This window comes from Caloenas nicobarica, chromosome 3 (assembly GCF_036013445.1).
Source record: "Caloenas nicobarica isolate bCalNic1 chromosome 3, bCalNic1.hap1, whole genome shotgun sequence".
NCBI lineage: Eukaryota > Metazoa > Chordata > Aves > Columbiformes > Columbidae > Caloenas > Caloenas nicobarica.
This window is the reverse complement of record NC_088247.1, coordinates 6,578,174-6,598,449: the sequence shown is the minus strand read 5'-3', so window position 1 is coordinate 6,598,449 and position 20,276 is coordinate 6,578,174. Positions and strand designations below refer to the sequence as shown.

Sequence of the window (20,276 nt, the reverse complement as noted above, 5' to 3'; positions counted from 1 at the left end):
CTTGCTGAGCGTTAATGAGCCCGTGTAACGAACAGCAGAAGTTTTAGAGCAGCAAATTCCCGGTCGTTTGGTTCCTCCCTGTGAGATTGCAGAGAATGAAGTTTGGACCGAGGCAGAGTTTCTCGCAGCCGTCGGGCGATGATTGGCCCCGGGCATCGCGGCTGAAAACAGCTAAAAATAGCTGCGGTATAAAAACCCAGCGAGCAGCACGGCTGCCCTGGCGTTGCCTCCTCACTTGCCGGCCAGGGAGGAGACCGTGTTCTCAGAGTCCCTGAAAATATGTGACCAGAGAACATTCTGCTGCTTATTCCACTTAACAATTAATAAAGGCACACACTGGACTGTGTGACTCCTGGTTTTACTTAAAAAAAAAAAATAAAAAAAATTAAAAAAAGAAATATATATACAAACCGAAGGCCAGATTTTCCAAGCAGGTTTTCCGTAACAGGTGGACCAGTCTTTGGAGGTGTGCCTGCAGAATATCTGTATTTTTATGTTCAAGAATGTGGTGCTTGTCTGTATTCTCACAGAATCACCTGTATGGGGAGCATACTCTGGGATGATGGAATTCTGAACACTTGGAAAAACAAACGTGTTTTTATTTGACAATGGTTTGACTAAGCAGGCTTTGAGGGGTTCAGGAGTCTATTCTTAGCCTGTCTGCTGGTTCTGGGGAAATCAGGTCGTTTCCTTGCACTTCTGTTCCTTTTCAAGCTTTGTCTGTCTTCTGATTTAAACTGTAGACTCTTTGGGAATAATGACTTCACTGGTTGATTGCATTGGAAGATAAAGCTTTGGAAGTCTGAAGCGTTTTGGATGAGTAAAGAAGGCAGACGCCTGTGTTGAAGAGCTCCCATTTTAAAGTCTGGCAAAAGTTACATTGAACTGAAAACAGAGTGTAATCAGGGAAAGCATTAGGAAGTCTTGAAAATAGGTGGCAGTATCAGCCCTATCAATACTAATCTATTCCCTCATGTATTAAATCCTGTTGCTCTGAGTCCTCATCTTTGATTTTATGAAACATTTCACTGTGGATTTTGTGTGGCTGCATTCCCTTTCAGTTTAGCTATAGTATTTTTTTCTGGTTTATAAAAATATATTGCGAAGTTTCTAATATCCTGCAAGATTGACAGATGACCTGGCTAACTTGCCTCCAGTTTTGATGTGCTATACTTAATTTTCTGAAAAGGTTGCTTATAACTGCTTAGCCATTCCCCCTTCCATGAGAACATTCAATTGCATTTTAATTTATTTTTTAATTGAGACATCTCTTGTGGCAAATGAGATAACTGTGAAAGATGTTGGTTTGGTTGCTCTGTAGAATAAAGTCTTCTTTTTCTGGTCAGGAGATCCAGCATGAGCAGTGGTTGAAGAAACTCCCATACAGTGGCTTCCACCTAGTCAAGATAGAGAGCTGAGAGGAGTCAATCCTCACAGCACACCCAACTTCACCCTTTGGAAATCTGCACCTTTCCTCTCTGAAAGTCAATTTTCTGTGTTAATGTGTAGCCAAGAGGTAACCTGAGTGTCCCTTATTGGTGCCATCCTCCGCAGGGGGATTTAGATTTCTCTCAGCATCATGAGATGCTGTTACGTATATATATTTATGAATTTGTCTGGCATTGACTCTCACTTGTTGCTTGGCTAGGAATGGGTAGAAATTGGTAATAATGAGTAAAGGGCTCCATATCTCATTTGCACTTCTCTAACTGAAAACATAGACCACTTTCTAGAGTTGTACTATAGTTGTCACCCAGGTCAGAGCAGCAAGACTGCAAAGATGACTCTGGGCTTTGGCATTTTGATGATCTGTGAGGTTGCTTCCAGGTGTTGCAGCCAGTGACCCAAGGGCCCACGCTTTCCTCATAAGAATGATATCTGCTACATGCTCTGTGAAAATCTTGTGATTTTTGGGAAAAGATGAAAAATTCTTGGAAAATCTTCCATTTAAGAGGAAAAAAATCATACATCTTTCTAGTTAAACTACCCAGTATTCCCAATTCTGACAGACTTAAACAAGCCCCCGTTGCTATTCAGCCTGTGCTCAGATCTGAATTTCACTCTAAGATTTAATTTCAGGCTTAAGCCGAGCTCTTCTTTAAATATTGCCGGCCCTGTCATTCACTTAAGGATGTGGGACGTGGTCTCTGAAGTCCTAATAACCTGCGCAGGGTGGTGACCAGGGAAAATCTACTAACTTCAAAGTGTAGTTGCAGCAGAGGGGTTCACATCTGTGCTTAACTAATGTTGCTGCTGTTCATCTTTGTTGCCTGCATCAAACCTGCGGTGAAAAAGGTCCTCAGGCAAAGAAAAACTAAAATGAGATATTGCTAAGTCAACCTCAGATGCTTCAAGGCGTTGAACTCTTGATTTTTTTTTTTTTTCCGTTCTTCCTTCAACCCAAACACCATCCACTTAATAACAGCTTGAGGTTGTGCACTGAGGAAAGTGGCCCTGCTCACTGGCAAACTTTGTGGAAACTCGATCCCAGAAGTAGCAAAAGGTGAAATGAAAAATGAATGAGGGCGATTTTCTAAGGAGAATGGAAGAGTTGACCGTGAGGCTCGAGGTCGGGCAGCTGTGTTGACCCGGGCGGGCAGCACTGCCGCTCGTGAGCCGGGCCATAACGTATGCAAGAGGTTAAACTCTGCTGCCATAAAGAGAGAGGTAAAGATGTTAATCCTTGCTATTTTGTACTGAACAAGCGTGGGTTTATCAGGGAGCCAAAAGCCAGAGGCCCTTTCCTTAAGCCAAATAGTAGTTTGTACACCGCAGAGGATCCTGTAATCCGCCGTGCAGATCCGTGCACGTAACCTGCTGTGCAGGTACTTGATGGCTTCATCTGGCACAGCTGAATGTCACCGATGCCAACATTTGAACCCATGGGAACTAGCCTGAGTCATGAGTAGTTTCAAACTGGGTTGCTGAAAGCTTCATATTTTAGAAATAATGTGCATCAGAGTATAAAAAGTAATTCCCGCTTTCAGCTAAATTGTTTGCTAAACAACAGGGTGAAACACAAATGTATCCAATGAAAGCAGCAGCAACCGTGCATTCTTTGGGCCTTATTTACTGGGAGGAATTGAAACCTAGCCTGAGATCTGCAGGAGTTGCACATGCCATTTGGAACGCTTTTTGTAAATAACAATTCATAAGTTGGGATTGGAGTAGCATGATGTGTGCTGGTCTTTTGCTTGGGGGGAATTAATCCTACTGTGCTTCAAATCATAAGTAACTTAGATTCAATTTATGACAAGGAGCATACCAAGAAATGAACAGAAATAATCTAAATAGGGGCTTGCACTGAGAACACTTGTAAATTAAGAAAGGGATATGCATTCCTTAGTCTGTTGCAGACTTGTAAGTAAAATCATATAATTTTGGTTCTATGACAGTAGTGAGTCAACAACAACAGGTACATCACACTTACCTGGTGGTTTTTTGCTTCATAACACCTAACAGTGTGGTGAATTTATTTTGAAAAGCAAGGCCTGAGGATATCTGCATTCCTCCTTTCATGATGCAGCCCACAGTTCAGGACAATCTGTAATTCTCTCCATTGTATCCCCTACAATGCCACTTTCCAGAGCAGTCTCAGTCCTGTTTGGAAGTGTCTTTTGTTTTTAATTGAAATGACTGTTTTGGAATGATAGTAAAATAAAGAAATAAAGGAATAAATTGCTGCCCTCTAGAAACCTCTACTGACCGCAGCATTAGGAGATGATTTTGTACCTTTTAAGTGCCACTTCCCTCTGAATGGTTAGCTGTGACTGTCTCAGTGTGAGAGCTGAGATAATCACAGAATCACAGAGTGGCTGGGGTTGGAAGGGACCTCTGGAGATCACCCAGTCCAACCCACCTGCTACAGCAGGTTCACCAGAGCAGATCACACAGGAATGTGTCCAGGCGGGTTTGAATGTCTCCAGAGAAGGAGACTCCACAACCTCTCTGGGCAGCCTGGTCCAGGGCTCTGGCACCTCAAAGGAAAGAAGTTTCTCCTCATGTTCAGGTGGAACCTCCTGTGCTTCAGTCTGTGCCCGTTGCCCCTCATCCTGTTGTTGGGCACCACTGAACAGAGTCTGGTCCATCCTCTTGACACCCACCCTTAAGATATTTATAAACATTGATGAGATCCCCTCTCAGCTTCTCTTCTCCAGGCTGAACAGACCCAGCTCTCTCAGTCTCAGAAAGATGCTCCAGATGATACTCCATCATCTTTGTAGCTCTCTGCTGGACTCCCTCCAGAGAAAGGGAGGAAAGCACAGAAAATCCACTGAATTCCCTCCTTAATGAAATCTCTTTGCACTGAACAGCAGTGGGTTTTTCTCTTGAAGGTGGTAATGCTTGTTAATGTTACAGCAAAGGTTGATATTGCACCCATGTGAAAAAATATATATAAAAATAATTTCATGCTTTTGGACTAGAACTTAATTTTCAAAACTTCTGTCTGAACTGATTCTAGTGATCAACCATTCTGTTAAACAGCTGAGTTTCATGCAGAGACCTTTAGAGCTAAAGTAATGTATTTTCATAATGGGATAAAGGAGAGCTACTGCAACTCATGGCTAAGGTGGATTTATAATGTCTCAGGGATGGCTATAGAGCGGGCTATCTAAATTTTGCCAGTTAGTGGAGTGCAAAGTGTATGGCCGTGGTTTTGCCATCCCATCCCGTTTCTTGGGTCATGCAGACTGTACGCCTGTTGTATCACTTGATGTCTTTTGTTCCATGTTCTTGACTGTGGGACAATTTATAAGAAGGAACAAAATCACAGTTCCTCCATCAAACCAGCATGTTTTGAGGCACTGTGCCTCACTGGAGTTGAGGGAAAATATCTGCTCACCCAACCTTGGCATGAGGTTAATGAGAAGAGTTTTGTGCATACTTTCATGTCTTGTCCATCTAGGGAGGGGAACATGCAGTCTGACCCCAAATATCTGAGACAAATCCCTTTTGATTTTTCTGATCAAACAAGAACTTGATAGCGATGCACTGTAATTCAAAAGGAAATTAAAATTATTGGACTGATTCCTTGCATTTGTTAACTTGTTAAATAAGTAGCATGTCAAAGTGACTAGCATGCAATACAGACAGTTGCAAATTACCAGTAATTCAGAACTGTTCCTGGAAGATATATCTTCATAACCTGTTCAAACGTGGTGATTTAGTACCTGGTTGTTGCTTAGTTGAGTTCCTTTTAGGCAACTAAACAGTTAAATAATTCCCAGGTAAAATTATAGCCCTAGACGTCATTTACTAGAGCTACAACAAGATTTTACTTCTCCTTGTCATCCATAATGGAAGTTTATTCACAACATGACAAATGTTAGCTGTGTTGTATAAAACTTATAATGTCCTGCTCTCACAGCACCATGTGCGCACCAGGGGCTGGATGTGCCCCGTGCCCTGATCCTTCTCGGTAATGAGCGGTCTGCTGGAGAACTCCACGGTAGAATTTCATTCTGGATGCTTGGCCTCTGATTCACCCCCTCGGGACAAATCTTTGCTGGAAGTGAAGCTTGGATCAGGGCTGTGAAAGCTGATAGTGCCTCAGAGTTCACCTACAATAGAGGTCTCATGTGGAGACGTGGTGGTTCGTTTTCTGAAGCTGTCTTCCTTTATTAATGGGATGACGTGCTCATATTCATTTATATATCTCATAAACCTCCCACTATAATGACTTGGCTTATGAGGAGTTCATAATTCAGTATCTAATGTTCTTGTACGTAACTCAAAGCCTCTGCTACTTCTGACTTTGAGAAAATGATAGGCCAAACTAAGCGACTCATTCTTTGCAGTAAAATGAGAGTGCACTAATTATTTATCAGCATCTTGCCCTCAATTTGACTGAAGAAAGACCTGATTTCATAACACAGAATAGAGCCGTGTAGACAATAATAACCATTATAGTCAAAAGTTCCACCCAGATGTAAATTATAAGTCAGTTTTATATGAAAGTGAAGCAATAAATACATGAATAGATTCCAGAAGTAGTACATATATATATATATATATTTCTTCCTACTCGCTGCCTCCTACAATGTTTATCTTAAATCGAGCTTTCAGAATCTATTTTAAAACCCACAGCATTTATACGAATGAGGACTCTGTTTTCCATGGTCTCTTCTAGGGGTTCCATAGGGAGATTTGGGAATATCGGAGATCATTTTTTTGAGGTGGGCTGGGTTATTCTCTCTGTGGATACCTACAAGCACAGCTGGAACACCAGATGTGTGGCATTCACACTACGGCTTCTGTAGCCTCGGAGCACCTCGTATCAAGTGCTGGGTGAGGGGGTGGGTGCAGAGTGGTGTCTCGTGGGTGAATGGGGACAGGGAAGGGACCTTCCAGGGGCACTTCTGCCCAGAAGCACCTTGAACCAGATGGGTCCTGGCCCATTCCTGCCGTAGCTTATATCTGGGTCAAGACAGAAACAGCTTCATGTTGTCGTAACTCCCTTTCTCTGTATTGCAGAGTTTTCTTCTGCTTTGCTGAGCCTTGGCACAATAATCTTTGTCTTGCAAACTAATTGTAGTACACCACTAAACCAGGACAGTGATTGGGAAGGAATGATTTAAATGTTTTGATGCATCGAATCTGTACTGAAATTGCTACATCTGGAGTTTAACTTTCAGAAGTGCGAGGCACACACACCTTCTGCAGCGGGAGATGACACGTGTAGAAATCAGACACTAAAGCCACAGATTTCTATTACTTAATAATTACAACAGGATTTGTTCAACACTTATAATGTCTTTATCTGAGCTTGTTACCCTGTGGTCCCTTTATTACCAGTGGAAAAAAAGTAGACACTTCTAGGGCACATTTTTTCATTCTAAAATAGACATCTAAATAGGTCACATGCATCACATGTAATAAGTTCCAATATCTTGAATGCTGATTTTATTTAACATTTTAGTTTCACATTAGCAGGATTGCCTCTTTACTGTTATCATAGCTGGCAGTATTTTCTTCTTCCAGAGCTGGTATTTACACTTCTGTGATATAAATTGTTCAAAGCTCTTGCCTATGTCAAAACAGTGTTTTCAACGAGTCCGGAGGAACCGGTAACCTCAGTCAAGATGACCCACTTCCCAATGTTTCCAGGAGCCCTCATTAGAGAAATCATGTCATCACATGAGGTGCTAAAGCAAAACAATTTCTCAGCAAAACCAAAAGCTTATAAGCATATAGCTGATAATATATTATTTAGGGATGCATTTTAGAGATATGGTAACTACACTTGCATTTTTGGCAGGCTTTTATAACTGTAATATATAATTACAACGCAGTGATTCTTTTTGCCACATGTAAGTACACTTAACCCCTTGGAATTTTGCCGGTAGGCCTAAGAATAATTATCCTATAAATGTTTGGTAATTAATGTGCCTAGTCCAAAAACTACATGTAAAAATTTGAAATCAAATGAGTAATAACACTTAATTCTCTTATAGTTAACCTTGCAGTTATTTGAATGAGTGCTAATTAGATCTAAAAACCATAAGCAGACTTCTACACTAATTATAATGTTGATTATGTTGTAATTACAGTTACAACGGCGTAATGAGATTCACTTGTTAACCATTACAGTGCTTCATGGAGTGCACATGAAGCAGCTGTTGTGGGAAATTCCTGTCAAGCTCACCCAGAAGCCTGGGAGATGTTCACTGCTGCTACCCTGGACCTGGGTCAAGTGCCCAGGGGTCACGTGTGGGAGTTGAACATCACAAAAATGCACAGCTAGGGCATTTTCAGGAAAGGTGGATGTTTGATCATGTCAAAACCATACCCAAAAGGCCTCTCTGTGTCATAGAATCATAGAATCGTTTTTGTTGGAAGAGACCCTCAAGATCATCCAGTCCAACCATAACCTAACTCTGGCACTAAACCATGTCCCTAAGAACCTCGTCTACGCGTCTTTTAAACCCCTCCAGGGATGGTGACTCCACCACTGCCCTGGGCAGCCTGTTCCAATGCCTGACAGCACTTTCTGTGCAGAAATTTTTCCTAATACCAATCTAAACCTCCCCTGGTGCAACTTGAGGCCATTTCCTCTTGTCCTATCACTTGTTACTCAGGAGAAGAGACCAACCCCCTCCATGCTACAACCTCCTTTCGGGTAGTTGTAGAGAGCGAGAAGGTCTCTCCTCATTCTCCGTTTCTCCAGGCTAAAGAGAAGGTGAAAATGCTCCTGTCTGGTGGTGCGAGCTGCCAACCGCCTGCGAGCCGGAGCTGTGGGGGTCCCCAAACATGAGCAGGAGGTGCAGGGACCAGGACACGAAGGTAGCCAGTCCCTCCAGGCAGTGATGGCCGTGAGGAGAAGGTCCCACCCAACCCCTTTGTCTTCGCCTGCTCTCCCATCTGTACCAGCACTCCCTTCCTCCTCACCTTTTAGCTGTGTCAGGTCTTTTTCTGTCTTCTGCCACCTCTGAGGGCTGTGGTGACCTCTGAGTCACGCGAGGAATGCAGGGTGAAGAAGGGAGTATACATGACGACAGTATGTCAACAGCAAGCTGAGAACCATAAAAGTTTCCTTCCACACTCCGTCCCAGCGCATCGTCACTCTCCTGTCCCCCCTCTACAACCAGCACTACGAGGGACACGCTGAGAAATAGTTATGGGACCCAAATATTTTAGGAAAATAAAAGTCAGGGCCCTGAATCAATCAGTGCTCCCGCATAACCCCATTCCCGTCCCTCTGCTCCTGAACTCTACCAGGAGTGGTGGCACCACGGGTGCTTTTCTCACCTAAAAGTATTGAGTTTTCGCTTCTGTACCGTTTTGTACCGCACACGGGGGTTTTCGCCGAGGCAGGGCTTGGCTTTTCTGCACACTCCTGGCACAGCCAGGGTGAAGAAATGAGGCTCTTTTTCCCTCACTGTTCTTAACAATAGCAATATCAGGATTTTGAACAGTCAGAAGTAGGATGCACACCCTTCAGAAAAGAAGGAAAAAACCACCACTGCTGCTTAAAGCAATGAAACCAGCTGTAGAATAAGGGAGGGAACAAAGAGAAATGCTGAAAACGGGGAAGAGCAGAACTATTTGCTCAGAGCCTGATCCTGCCGTAGGTACCAGGAGCTTTGTCTCCTCCCCTGTGAGTTAACCCCACCCTCTTGTTTTATGCTCTGGGCTATTTTGGGCAGGCGGTGAGAACGACAGCTCTGACAGATGAGGATACGGTACCAGAGCACGGCTGCACTTGTTGCTCTGAAGAGCTACACGGCCGTAACAGGGACTACTTCTCTGCTGCCTTTTTTTTTTTATTATTTTTTGGAAACTATTATTATTTTTTTATTAAGCTGCAAACTTGTTTTCTCTGCTAGTTACCAGCTTTAGCGTTACAAACAATGTTTTAAAAGCTTTGCGAGAGCTGTTCGGAAGGGAAACCTGCCCGCCGTGCAGTTCAAACCTCATTTTTTTGCCACTTAAAAGTAGGAGATCGTCTGGTGGTCTTGGGGGTGAAAAATGACAGACTCTGTTCCCGTGAACGGGGAGGGAAAGGACCCTGAAATCGAGCTCTTTGTGAAGGTAAGTTGCGCTGTGAACTGGACCCCGGCGTGACTCTGGGATCGGCTCGGCTGCTACTGAATAATCAAACTTTAATTTTCTGGCGCTGAGCGGGAGCGGCGCTTTGACAGCCCGTTATCTCCTGCACACACGTTCACTCTGCTTTCTTCTTTGTGACATTAGAATTAGATAACATTGCAGAGGGAGTCGCAGAGTTCCTGTATTTTATCGTTATTTCTCTCCTCGTGAGTTTATCCTTTTATTCTTAGCCTGCTGCCTGCAATGTGCTGTGTCCTAACTTCAGATTGTCAGGTTTTTCATTAAGAATCCTGACTTCCTTCTTCGTTTTTGGGAAGAAAGCATGAAGAGCCGAGGGGTACCATGATGCGGTACCTTGGCAGAGGCTGTCAGGTCTTAAATGCTTACAGATTATAAAACAAAAAGGATTGAGATAAACCGGCAGTCTTCTGACTATTTTCTGCAATACTTTTTTTTTTTTTCTCTAGAAAAATGAAAACTGAATTAGTTTTTACTCTCCATTTCTTCAGCCTGAAGCTCATTCTGGTTTAATACAAGAGTAACTGAGAACAAAAACTGATTTAATGAGAATGTAGAAAAAGAAGTATACCTGCTATAGGTAGGATTTCAGAATGTTTCAAATTGGGTACCCCTGTTGGTCTTGGGCTATGAAAATCTTACCATTAAAATCAGTGGCATGGTTCAAACCACTTACACATATAACCTTATTAATAGCAAACTTCATGCAAACTGTGTCCCAGTGAAGAGCTCAGATTTTTTGATGTTCAGAGCATGTTTCAAAGCCCCTGTGTACATCGAGGCTGAAATCCAGTATCGCCATATAAAATGCAGGTGTTTGGCCTTTCTGAGCCTAAACCATCCCTGTAAATCAATAGGATTATTATTAATATGAAGGAGTTATATCAGGCCCTTTGCGAACAGAGGACTGAATTATTGGGAAAGCAAATTCCAGCCCCTCCCTTCTGTCAAGTTGAGGGTGTATAATTGCTTTGTACTCCCTGATGGATATTTTGGGCTGTACGTTGAAATGTCAGCCACATCCACAGTGTGTACACGTGGTCTCTTCACGCATCTTCCAAAACCCGTCAGTTCAGCTCCAGCCTTTCTGACCGAGCCAGCACCAACTGATTTTACAAGAATTCCTGGTTCATAACTGCCCAGTAGAGCTTAATGTATTAAAAAAGGACCTGCATGGGTCCAGACATCCTGATACCTTTCCTCTACAAATTGTTTTTACTGAAGTGAGTTTAATGGAGATGTTTGTGGGCTAAAAAATAGATTAGTGGGATTTTTTTGGTGCTCCGCCATCACAAATGTATTCTGGAATGCAAACCTTTAACTACAGATATGTTTTAGTGCCCACACAACTTTATGGAGGCCGATAGGGATGTTTGTGATATACAGTTCTTCGACAGTATCAGCTGTTAAAGTGAAGGTCATTGCCTAGATTCATTGTGTGAAGTTCTGGATCCCGAAGTTACTGGAAAAAAATCTGCACTGCATTCAATTGAGCCATGCCATCACCTGAAGATTTATAACTCCAGAAAGGACATTTTTAGTAATGTGACTTCCTGCATAATGCATCTTACAGAATTGCGTAGAGTCTGTCACATAAAACTCATAATTTGCAGAGCTAGAGCAAAGGAATTAATTGGTATCTTCCTGGAGACTTTCCATTTAGGTTGAAAAATTGCAATTCTTGATGTTTTGGAAAAGTGCCATTAATGTAATTAAAAGTCTAAAAAGTTGTATAGTAAATCATGTAACCAGAATATTAATTTATACAGCTCAGGAGTTGAAAATAGAAAAGAGAAGAACATCTAAACAAGAGGTGAGCCAAAAGTAGAAAAATAGGGGCCTATGACATAAATACGAAGAGGTGAAAACTTTGCTAGAGCATTTAATTTAAAAGAATAGTATATTAGTAAGAGGAGATATATAGGAAAGCAGATGCAGGCGAGAGTCTGCAGAGAAGGCACTTGCTCTGTTTTAAGACTGGAAAGAAGTACAGAAAGGTGGCAACTTCTGGATGAGTATGAGATGCTGGGGCAAGTGGCCAATCTAAATATACTGGACCACACTTGAGGCAAGTTCTAATAACAGGTGCATTGGGGACAATCAGCGTTTCATCATTTGATTTTGGTGGAGCTAATACTTCACTCAAGGAAAAGAGTTCTGCCCTACATCCTTGAACGAACACACAGCCAGAAAATGCAGAGACCAGTGAGAAAAATGTAGGGCAGTAGATGTGGCCTGGAGAAAACTGTGTCTTCCACAAGCACAAATAAGCCAGAAAGGGCTGTTTTCCACCAGCCATAGAGTCTCTAATGAAAGCGGTTTCTGCCTCAGGTTAAAAAAAGAAAGGTGTTACACAATTGCTCTATTTCCCTTTTTCTATTTATCAACCAGGAGAGCAGGAGCCTTAGAAAGACAAGGAGAGGGATGGCTGTAAAGAAAAGAGCTGTGCTGTAACCTAATGCAGGTTCGCTCTCTCCTGCCAGGACAGCAGAGACAGGTTACCCGCTTATCACACCTATTTGTTGTCACCCCCACTCATTTTACTCTTTTTCTAACAGTGCCCTAACCTGGATCTGTGAGGTTTTTTGGTGAATGTGTGTTCGTTCTTGCAAGACACTTATTTCAGATTCACCCCCCGTCGCTAAAATCTGGGGCGGGACACGAGCAGAGTGATGGTGGGATGGGGCAGAGCTGAGGAGCCGTGAGGTCCACCTGTGTAAGCCTTTTGTGAACACTGAAACTCCGGAGCAGCATTTCCTTCTCTAAACTTGTTTGACGAGGATTTGGAAGAGCCTGCCAGAAAAAAAAAAAAAAAGTTGGATGTGTGGTAGCACGAGACACTGGCAGCAGCAGCTTTGGGAAAATGAGCATCGGAAGGTCGCGTTTGCTCTGTGCTTAACCCAGCTGGTTGTAACCGAGGTTAATTTTAATTCTTTGTGTACCGGAGAAGCAAAGTGCTTCTGGATAAATGACACCCTGATGGAAGGTATATTTAGCGCTTTTTTTCTGGCAGCCTTGCACCTGTATACTTGAACATAATAACTAAACTGAAATGGTGCTCTTTTTATGTAGAGACTACTAAAATCCATATTGGAGGACCACAGAAATGTATGGCTTCTTTCTGTTTTCAGTGGAAACAGGTGTTTGGATATATGTCCCCTGAGTTTCAGAATTAGAGTGATGCCTGAATTCTAGAAACTTAATCTGAAGGGCAATAGGTTTTATACTTATAAAACAACCAAAACTTGAGGGTACAACTGTCTATTTGCATTGCTCAGAATGAGCGCAGTCTAGAAAGCAAACAAACCACACAAATGGTCCAAAGTACACTCGATTTAAAAAAATCCTCCTGCTTTAGAAATACTCTATAACAAGTGTTAATCCATGTTTCTGACAATCAAAAGATGGTAGTATCGTCATGGTAGTAGGAGAATGAGTAGTGGGTTGGCAGACAGTTATTTCTGCAAGGAGTCATTGTGGTATTGGGTGATTAATATTCTGGATATGTTCATCAGCTCAGATGTGCAAGAGGTTTTTGCTTGTAATGTGTGAGGTTTTACTTCACAAAGTGTTCAACTGCAGTCACACCAAACACCCACCCAGCGAAAACATGAAGGTGTTTGCAAATATAAGAAGCAAGAGAGACCTTTCAGAGGCCTTGAGCTTCCACACTCACTGACTCAGGCATCCCTAGAGGTGTTGAAGAGAAGTGTAGATGAGGGTTTTTAAGGACATGGTTTAGTGCTAGTGTTGGATTAACAATTGGACTAGATGATCTTGAGGGTCTTTTACAACCAAAATGATTCTGTGATTCTATGCATTGACTGTATTTCTGCCTCAATAAAGGCATAAAGGCATAAAATGCCCCAAACGCTCTCAGCCCGTTCCTCCCATTAGGAGCTGAGTGTTGTGCATGACCGGGCACAGTGACGGTGTGTTTGCAGCATCTCAGGGTACGGTACCAGCCAAGGTCAGGTGCAAGGACCAACAGCATCCAAGGATTTGTAGGGTGCCTGGCAGTCATTTCTCATTAGAGGATTGTCACAAAGAGCTCAGTCCTTGTACACTCGTGGACTCCTGGTGCAGCGAACAGGCCAGGAACCTCCTGTGAGCCCTTCGTCATCTCCAATGGTCTCATTTTGGAGAGTTTTAGTGGTCTGTTAGGAGTATGTTTAAAAGTAACGGCAAGATTTGGTACCAGTCTTACTGTCCCTGAAGTGGGACAGCCTGGCTGTCCAGGACAAAGAAGTCATAAGTCATCCTGCGGATTTAGTGAGCACCAGGAGCTGGTGCTCTCGGGAGGTCATAGCTGCACTTCTCCTCTCCTTTGGACAGAATTATCCCAGAAGTTGTCCCAGGGACATGCAAGATTTTTATGCACCCTGGGATTTATTTTTGTGCATTTTCTGGATTTGTTTGTTTTACAGTTGTCTCTGCCAAAGGGTGATTTCAAAGTAACCCTGGTTTGGATTTTGGTGGACTGCTGCAGTGTAGCCTTAAAGGAAGGTATCAATAAAAATGTTACTTGCTCCTGGTACAAACAATCATTCCCTGCTATTAAGGCTTTTGTGGTCTTCAGGTTAGAGAGTCACTCTGATAAGAAAACTGATTTCAGTTTCAGATTTTCATGGTTATCAAAACCAATAATGGCTTTACGAACTGGGAGAGACAACTTGACAGGAACCTTTTAAACCCATTATAACAATACAGGCTCTGTAATCTATTTGATTCATAGAATGCCCTTGAGAAGTATTTTATGATGAGTAGAAATCAACCAGATCTGGAAGATACACAGTTCATTCCCATTTCTTGAGAAGTGTGGGTATTTTACCGGCTATTATGAGCTCAGCTTTTGGCTTCCGTGCAGAATCACTCCTAAGTTCAGCAAAATTTTCTAGGTAAAGAGGAAATAACAAAGAGAGAAAAACACAAGGAAGAATAATGATACTGAAACATCTGGTTCAACCTGTCTGTTGGTCCAAGACTCACAATAACATTTTTTTGGATCCTTGGTTATGTGGTTGGCCAAGGTTTTCACGTTTTGAGAGGGACATAGGCACCCTAGTGGCCTGAACACGAGGGGTTATTCTGGATCCATTAGGAGCTGTCGAGCAGACGATGGGCACCACAGCTCATGTCTCTTCCAAACTTGTTTTGATGAGACAGTGTACGATCAGCAGCCTTAAGTCTCCTCTTCTAGCACACCAGCATTGTGCATTGGTATTAAGGTTACCAAATATACAAGGCTTACCGGTAGTCCAGACACCAACAGATATACTGGGAGGAAAATAGTTTTACTGGGTCTTTTAAACATCTATAAGCGTGTTTCATAAGCTCCATGCAGGGGGACTCGGGTGTTTCAGAGTAATTCTGGCTTGGTTCCTATCTTGTTTAGATCTTTCTGAATCAGGAATGACTGGGTTGAAGCCCATAGAGTTTATAGAATCATAGAATCATTTGGGTTGAAAGAGACTCTCAGGATCATTGAGTCCAACCATATATATTATATGTATGTATATATGTATATATATAAAATGTGCTCAAGAAGAGAGTCAGGCCTCCTAAATTTGAATCATAAATTAATAGTAACTCCACTAGAGAGCCAGCTAAATTGGTGAAAATGCTGCCTGGATTGATAGTTAACTCTCTGGTCTTTTTTATTAAGCGTTTTCAATAAAATAATAAAAAGAATAGTCAAGGGAAAATCAACCATCTTGGCAAGATCTAATTCTGCTTTAATCTTATATTGGTAAAAGGAAACAATTCAATAAGTAAACAAATAGCTGCCTAGCAAATGTTTTAAAATTACAAGTTGCTTGGTTTCCCTTGTGATGAGGAAACACAATACTTTAAAGAAGCTTTAGCCTTAGTTATACAACCCAGAGTCTGTATGTCTGTGTGTCTGTTTTCTCTCTGAGCATTTGCAGATTGTGTTTTGCGTCAAGACAAGTGCCTCATTGGTGGGAATATTAGAGATGGGCAGTGAATAGTTTAAGCAGGCCAAATTTATAAAAGTACTTGGCAGGGAAATAATCACAACCCCTGCCACCTTGAGCCCAGTCTGAAATGCTTTTAGGATTGCTTGGGAAACTGAATCTCAAGTTAAGGGAGGATTTTCAACTATGTCTCCTGCCTAAGTTCATGACCTAATCATTCGTTTATAGCTAAAGGCAAATAACACCTTCATCTGCCATGGTTTGGTTGTTTTCCCCTCATATAAATAGCTGTGACTACTTGTTTTTTATTGAACTCGATGGCATCGATATATATGGTAATTGTGACCAAACCATCTGATTAAAATGAAACGTATTCAAATGCTTTGTTGAATATGCATAGACTTTATTTCTTTAAATGCCTTTATACATGAGATCCATAATTTGAATGGCTAAGGCTTCAGAAACATTCAGGATGGGTCACATCCCATATGGACTGGCCATAAAAGCCAGTCAGGTTTGTACTGCTGAGTTCTGTGGCGATAGACTTAGTCCAGCTTTAGTACATTTGAGATCTTGTTTAAACTCCACCTACTAACTCCTTCCTTTATTCCAGCTTTTCTGAGCCGCATAGTCACGTAAATACAGTATTTTAATTCTGCCATGAGGAACTGGTGATATTCCTAATTATTATTGCTTGTACTCACAAATAGCCACCGGTATCCCCTGGGTGCTCTATGTTTAGCTGCTATCAGCTCTGTTCCCATCTCTGGTAGCACACACCTCATCAGACTCACAGGTTGTTGTGTCATGGTTCAGCGATGACAGTGAAGCTCCAGTAAGTGTCCCCAGGAAACTTTTATTGGCAATATAAGGCTCTGCTGTGGCTGTTCCAGAACAGCAAATGTCACAGAGATCGTTTGACATAGCATCCCAAAAATATACAGGGATCCTTTCCAAGAGAGCCAGTAGGAAGTACGTCTGCCTGTGCTCCAAAGCTAAATGTTAGTGTATTAGTTCACCTGCCTATGTCGAATATATTTTAATTGAAGGCTGTGTAAGTATTGTTTAGGATAACATATTGATCATTACAGCAGCAATATTACTTATTGCTTGCACGACACCTCATTCTTCAAAATCTGGCAGATATCGGCAAAATAATGCCAGCAATGCCACAAAGAGCTAACACAAAACTATTATAGTATTTCCATTTTGCAGCTAAGAGCTCTGGTAGAAGACTTCGAATTAGTCTTTTTTAGTAGCGTAAGATGTTAAAGGGCTATAAGTTTGTGTGTTAGTTATATACATGGATAAAAGAAGGTTTCAATTATAGTTTGTTTGTTTGTTTTCCCCAGCAATGGCTGACTCAAAGGCATAGGGAGAATCAGTTGGAATGAGGAAGGGTTTGGTTTTGTGCATTAGATTCCTGCCGTATTCAAATCTATAAATCTTACGTGAACTAGGAAATGAGAGCAGGTACTCCAAGTGCCATAGTAGGTATTTTGAAAATAGCTTCAAGTGGTTTGTTTGACACAGTAAAGTTTAACACTGACAAAGTCCAAAATAGATGCTTACTCCTTTTCTTTCCTTGACCCTTTTGTTTGCACTTTTGTATTGCTGACATACAGTAAAACTCATCTAGGTGCAATAACAGTGATATGCGTATGTATGTCTGGAGCTACTAGTGAAAAAGATTCAATTTTTGTAGGTCTGATGAGTTTAATCAGCATCATATATTCCTAGCATGATATTTTTGTATTAGACTTAAGAGTTGGAAATTATTACAGTGGAACAAAAGTAATTCAAAATATATTCAGCTGTGTTTTGAAGATCCAAAGCCAGTAATTTTATCTAATGATACCTAAGGGTAGAACTTTCTGTAACTGATTACATTTACAGCATGTCGTTGCTATTTGCTACGCAACTTGATTGCAAGTTCACACATAAAGGTAGAACAGGTCCATAGGGTGTTTTCTCTGACTCCGTTAAATTAAATGATTCTTTGTAAATGAGTATTATTCTGTCCCTCTCTATAATAATTTCATAACCTATGCTTTAAAGTGTTTATGATTTTACCGTTCTATATGTATCCTTTTTAAATGGTGGTTTTCGCTGGCTGAAGTGGATCTTCCATGGTATGACACAGATTCCTCTTTGATTCAGTGACAGAAATTGTGTGGCTGCAATATCATAAGAGAAGCTGAACTCAGAAAAAAGTCTGGGACACGAATCATCTGAGATACCATTCTGTAACACACCGTAGCAAAATTTTGCCGTGTTAAAATGGCTCCAAGTGTTGTCAAAATCCAAATCAACATATTTTTGACTTTTCATTCAGTGTTTCAACACTTTATCTTAATACATAGCAAAATCCACGGTTCCCGCCAGGTGGAAATTCTGATTTTTTTTTCTGTTGTTGTTGTTGTCGAGCTCTAATCCAAGTATAAAAAGGTCCTGTCGTGCAAATTCTGAAACTTGTTAAGTTCAGTAATATATGGGTTACCACCCAAGTTCTTGGGAGGCTTTATTTGCTTTTTTGCTCTTCTGCCTTCTTCAGTGACCCCAGGCAAGATATTCAGGCCCTCCTCACCTTGAAAAAATGCTGATACTAGTCCTTCTCCACCAGCTGTGGACACATTGTGAGAGCGGGGAATATTCTTCACTCTTATTCCCAGCACGGCATCCTGAACACTGCTTAGAATAGAAGAGAAATCTGTGGTGGGGTCAGGCCTCTGATGTAGAACTGTCTCCTAACAAAGTATATCGAAAATGTTTATTTCCTGAACATAAAAGAAATCAATCCAGAGGAAATTGGACGTTTTTTCTGCTCTCAGGTAGGGGCTGTTGGATGCTTTATAAAGCATCAGGACATGAGCAGAGCTTGTGCAGCCGTGTTATAGCACCGTGCTGTGCCCAGCCAGATAGCGGAGCAATGGGGAGCTTCATTCAAGCTGCTTTCTTTTTCCAGTTCTCTGCTTTTTTCTGCTTGCTCTCACAAGCATTCAGACTCATAAATTTATACCAGTGTCCTAATCTCCATGATTTCTGTCTTGGTCCCCAGGGTACCCTGGTTCAACTTCTATCGAAGAGGTGTTGTAAATCTGGAGCTCAGGTGCTTCTCCAATTCTTTTCCCATGTACCTGGTTGCTAAAAGATGTTGAAATATCTCCTTTATATGTATTTTTGACAACTCTGCATAAAACTGAGATAAAGCACTGGTTGAGACATATTTCAGGACAGTTGTGTTGTAATGATTTATTTATGCTTCTGTAGGAAATTAGGAGTTGAACGTATCCCTGCTACAGCTACTTTGGCATAAAGGATGAGGTTGCCGAAATAGTGACAGTTTGCTCTTCTAAATGTTCATTCTTGATAGTCACTAATTTTGTGAACAGAACAGATGACAGAAGCCCATGGTATTCACCTGTATGCACTTGATGCAAAAGGTAATAAAAATGGTCAAAGCCTAATATTCAAGGCCAAAGCTGATTTTAGTTTTCTGTAAGTTCTACAAAACTTAAATTTCACACATTTAAAACTTGCAAAGCTTATATATGATAACAGTATTTTTTTTTCCTCTCCTCATGTAAGTCAGGCTGCATAAAAGGCATTTCTTGACTATTTTTCTTGCTTTTCTTGCATTTGTTAGTTTCCTTTGGACTAAGAAAAAAATGTCATGACTTAATTCTCCATTCACCAGTATTTCATGTGTTAATACCTGTGGGAATGAAGTTCACACACAAAAGAAGTTTGCTTGGTTTAGGTATGTTTTTAGTTTCCCTTTCTCTTAACGGTGAAGAGATGCCAAAGCACATATAAAAATTTCTAACTTCTGCTACTAATGAAGCCTAATAATTGTAATGTCTGCTGTTTGGAAAAGGGCTAATCACCTCCAAAGAGTGTGTGCTGCTGCAGGCTAGCAGTGGAGTTCATCCATAGAGATGAATGCTCCAACTCAAAAAACACCGGACAGCTAAGCTCAACAACTCGGGGTTTGGACTGAATGACCTTTAAAGGTCCCTTCCAACCCAAAGTGTTCTATGATTCTATGACTTTAACTGTCTGCAATTCAGAAAAGATAGTATAGCATAGGATTTAAATGTTTAGCAGTTGCCTTTTTTTTTCTCTTTATTTATTTTTTTTTTAAATAGAAAAATCTATAACCTTCCTGGATGCTGATACCTATTAATCATACTTAGACCCCAGTTCTGCAAAGGCGGCTGTGCACGCTGCTCCATGCTTTGGCAGCCGTCTAGGAACATGATTCTCTTTGCAAAATCCAGTCCCTGAGATAAAAAAATACAGTTTTTTTAGAGCAATTCCGAAGTGCTTTACGGTCATGGTCAGCACTGTCCAGGTGCAGAAGCTGAGAAGCGGTGGCCTTGTGCCAGGAGGTCATAGAATTATAGAAAGGTTTGGGTTGGAAGGGACCTTCAAAGGTCATCCAGTGCCAGCCCTGCCATGAGCAGGGACATCTGCACCAGCTCAGGTTGCTCAGAGCCCCGTCCAGCCTGGCCTGGGATGTCTCCAGGGATGGGGCATCCACCACCTCTCTGGCCAACCTGGACCAGTGTTTCACCACCCTCACCGTAAAAAATTTCTTCCTCATGTCTGACCTGAATCTCCCCTCTTCTGGTTTAAAACCACCACCACTCGTCCTATCACAACAGGCCCTGCTAAAAAGTCTGTCCCCAACGTTCAAGAACATCCTTCTGGTCCTGTGCTCCATCCTTTAGGCATAGTTCTCGTGTCTTTTGGTTTTTTGTACAACACTTA

At 41.6% G+C, this 20,276-nt stretch overlaps 1 protein-coding gene across 2 annotated transcripts in view; it reads left to right on the top strand.

The window, feature by feature from the left end:
* Positions 1-20,276, top strand: part of CLIC5 (chloride intracellular channel 5) — an 82,923-nt gene that overhangs the window by 12,765 nt on the left and 49,882 nt on the right. Inside the window, exon 1 of one of the 2 annotated variants that reach the window (XM_065630530.1) lies at positions 9,181-9,531. The exons of the other annotated variant lie outside the window; for it this stretch is intronic. Coding sequence (XP_065486602.1) covers positions 9,469-9,531 — 63 coding nt within the window. The 5' untranslated portion in view covers positions 9,181-9,468. Of the gene's footprint in view, positions 1-9,180; positions 9,532-20,276 lie in introns of those variants that run through there. 2 annotated transcript variants of the gene reach the window in all.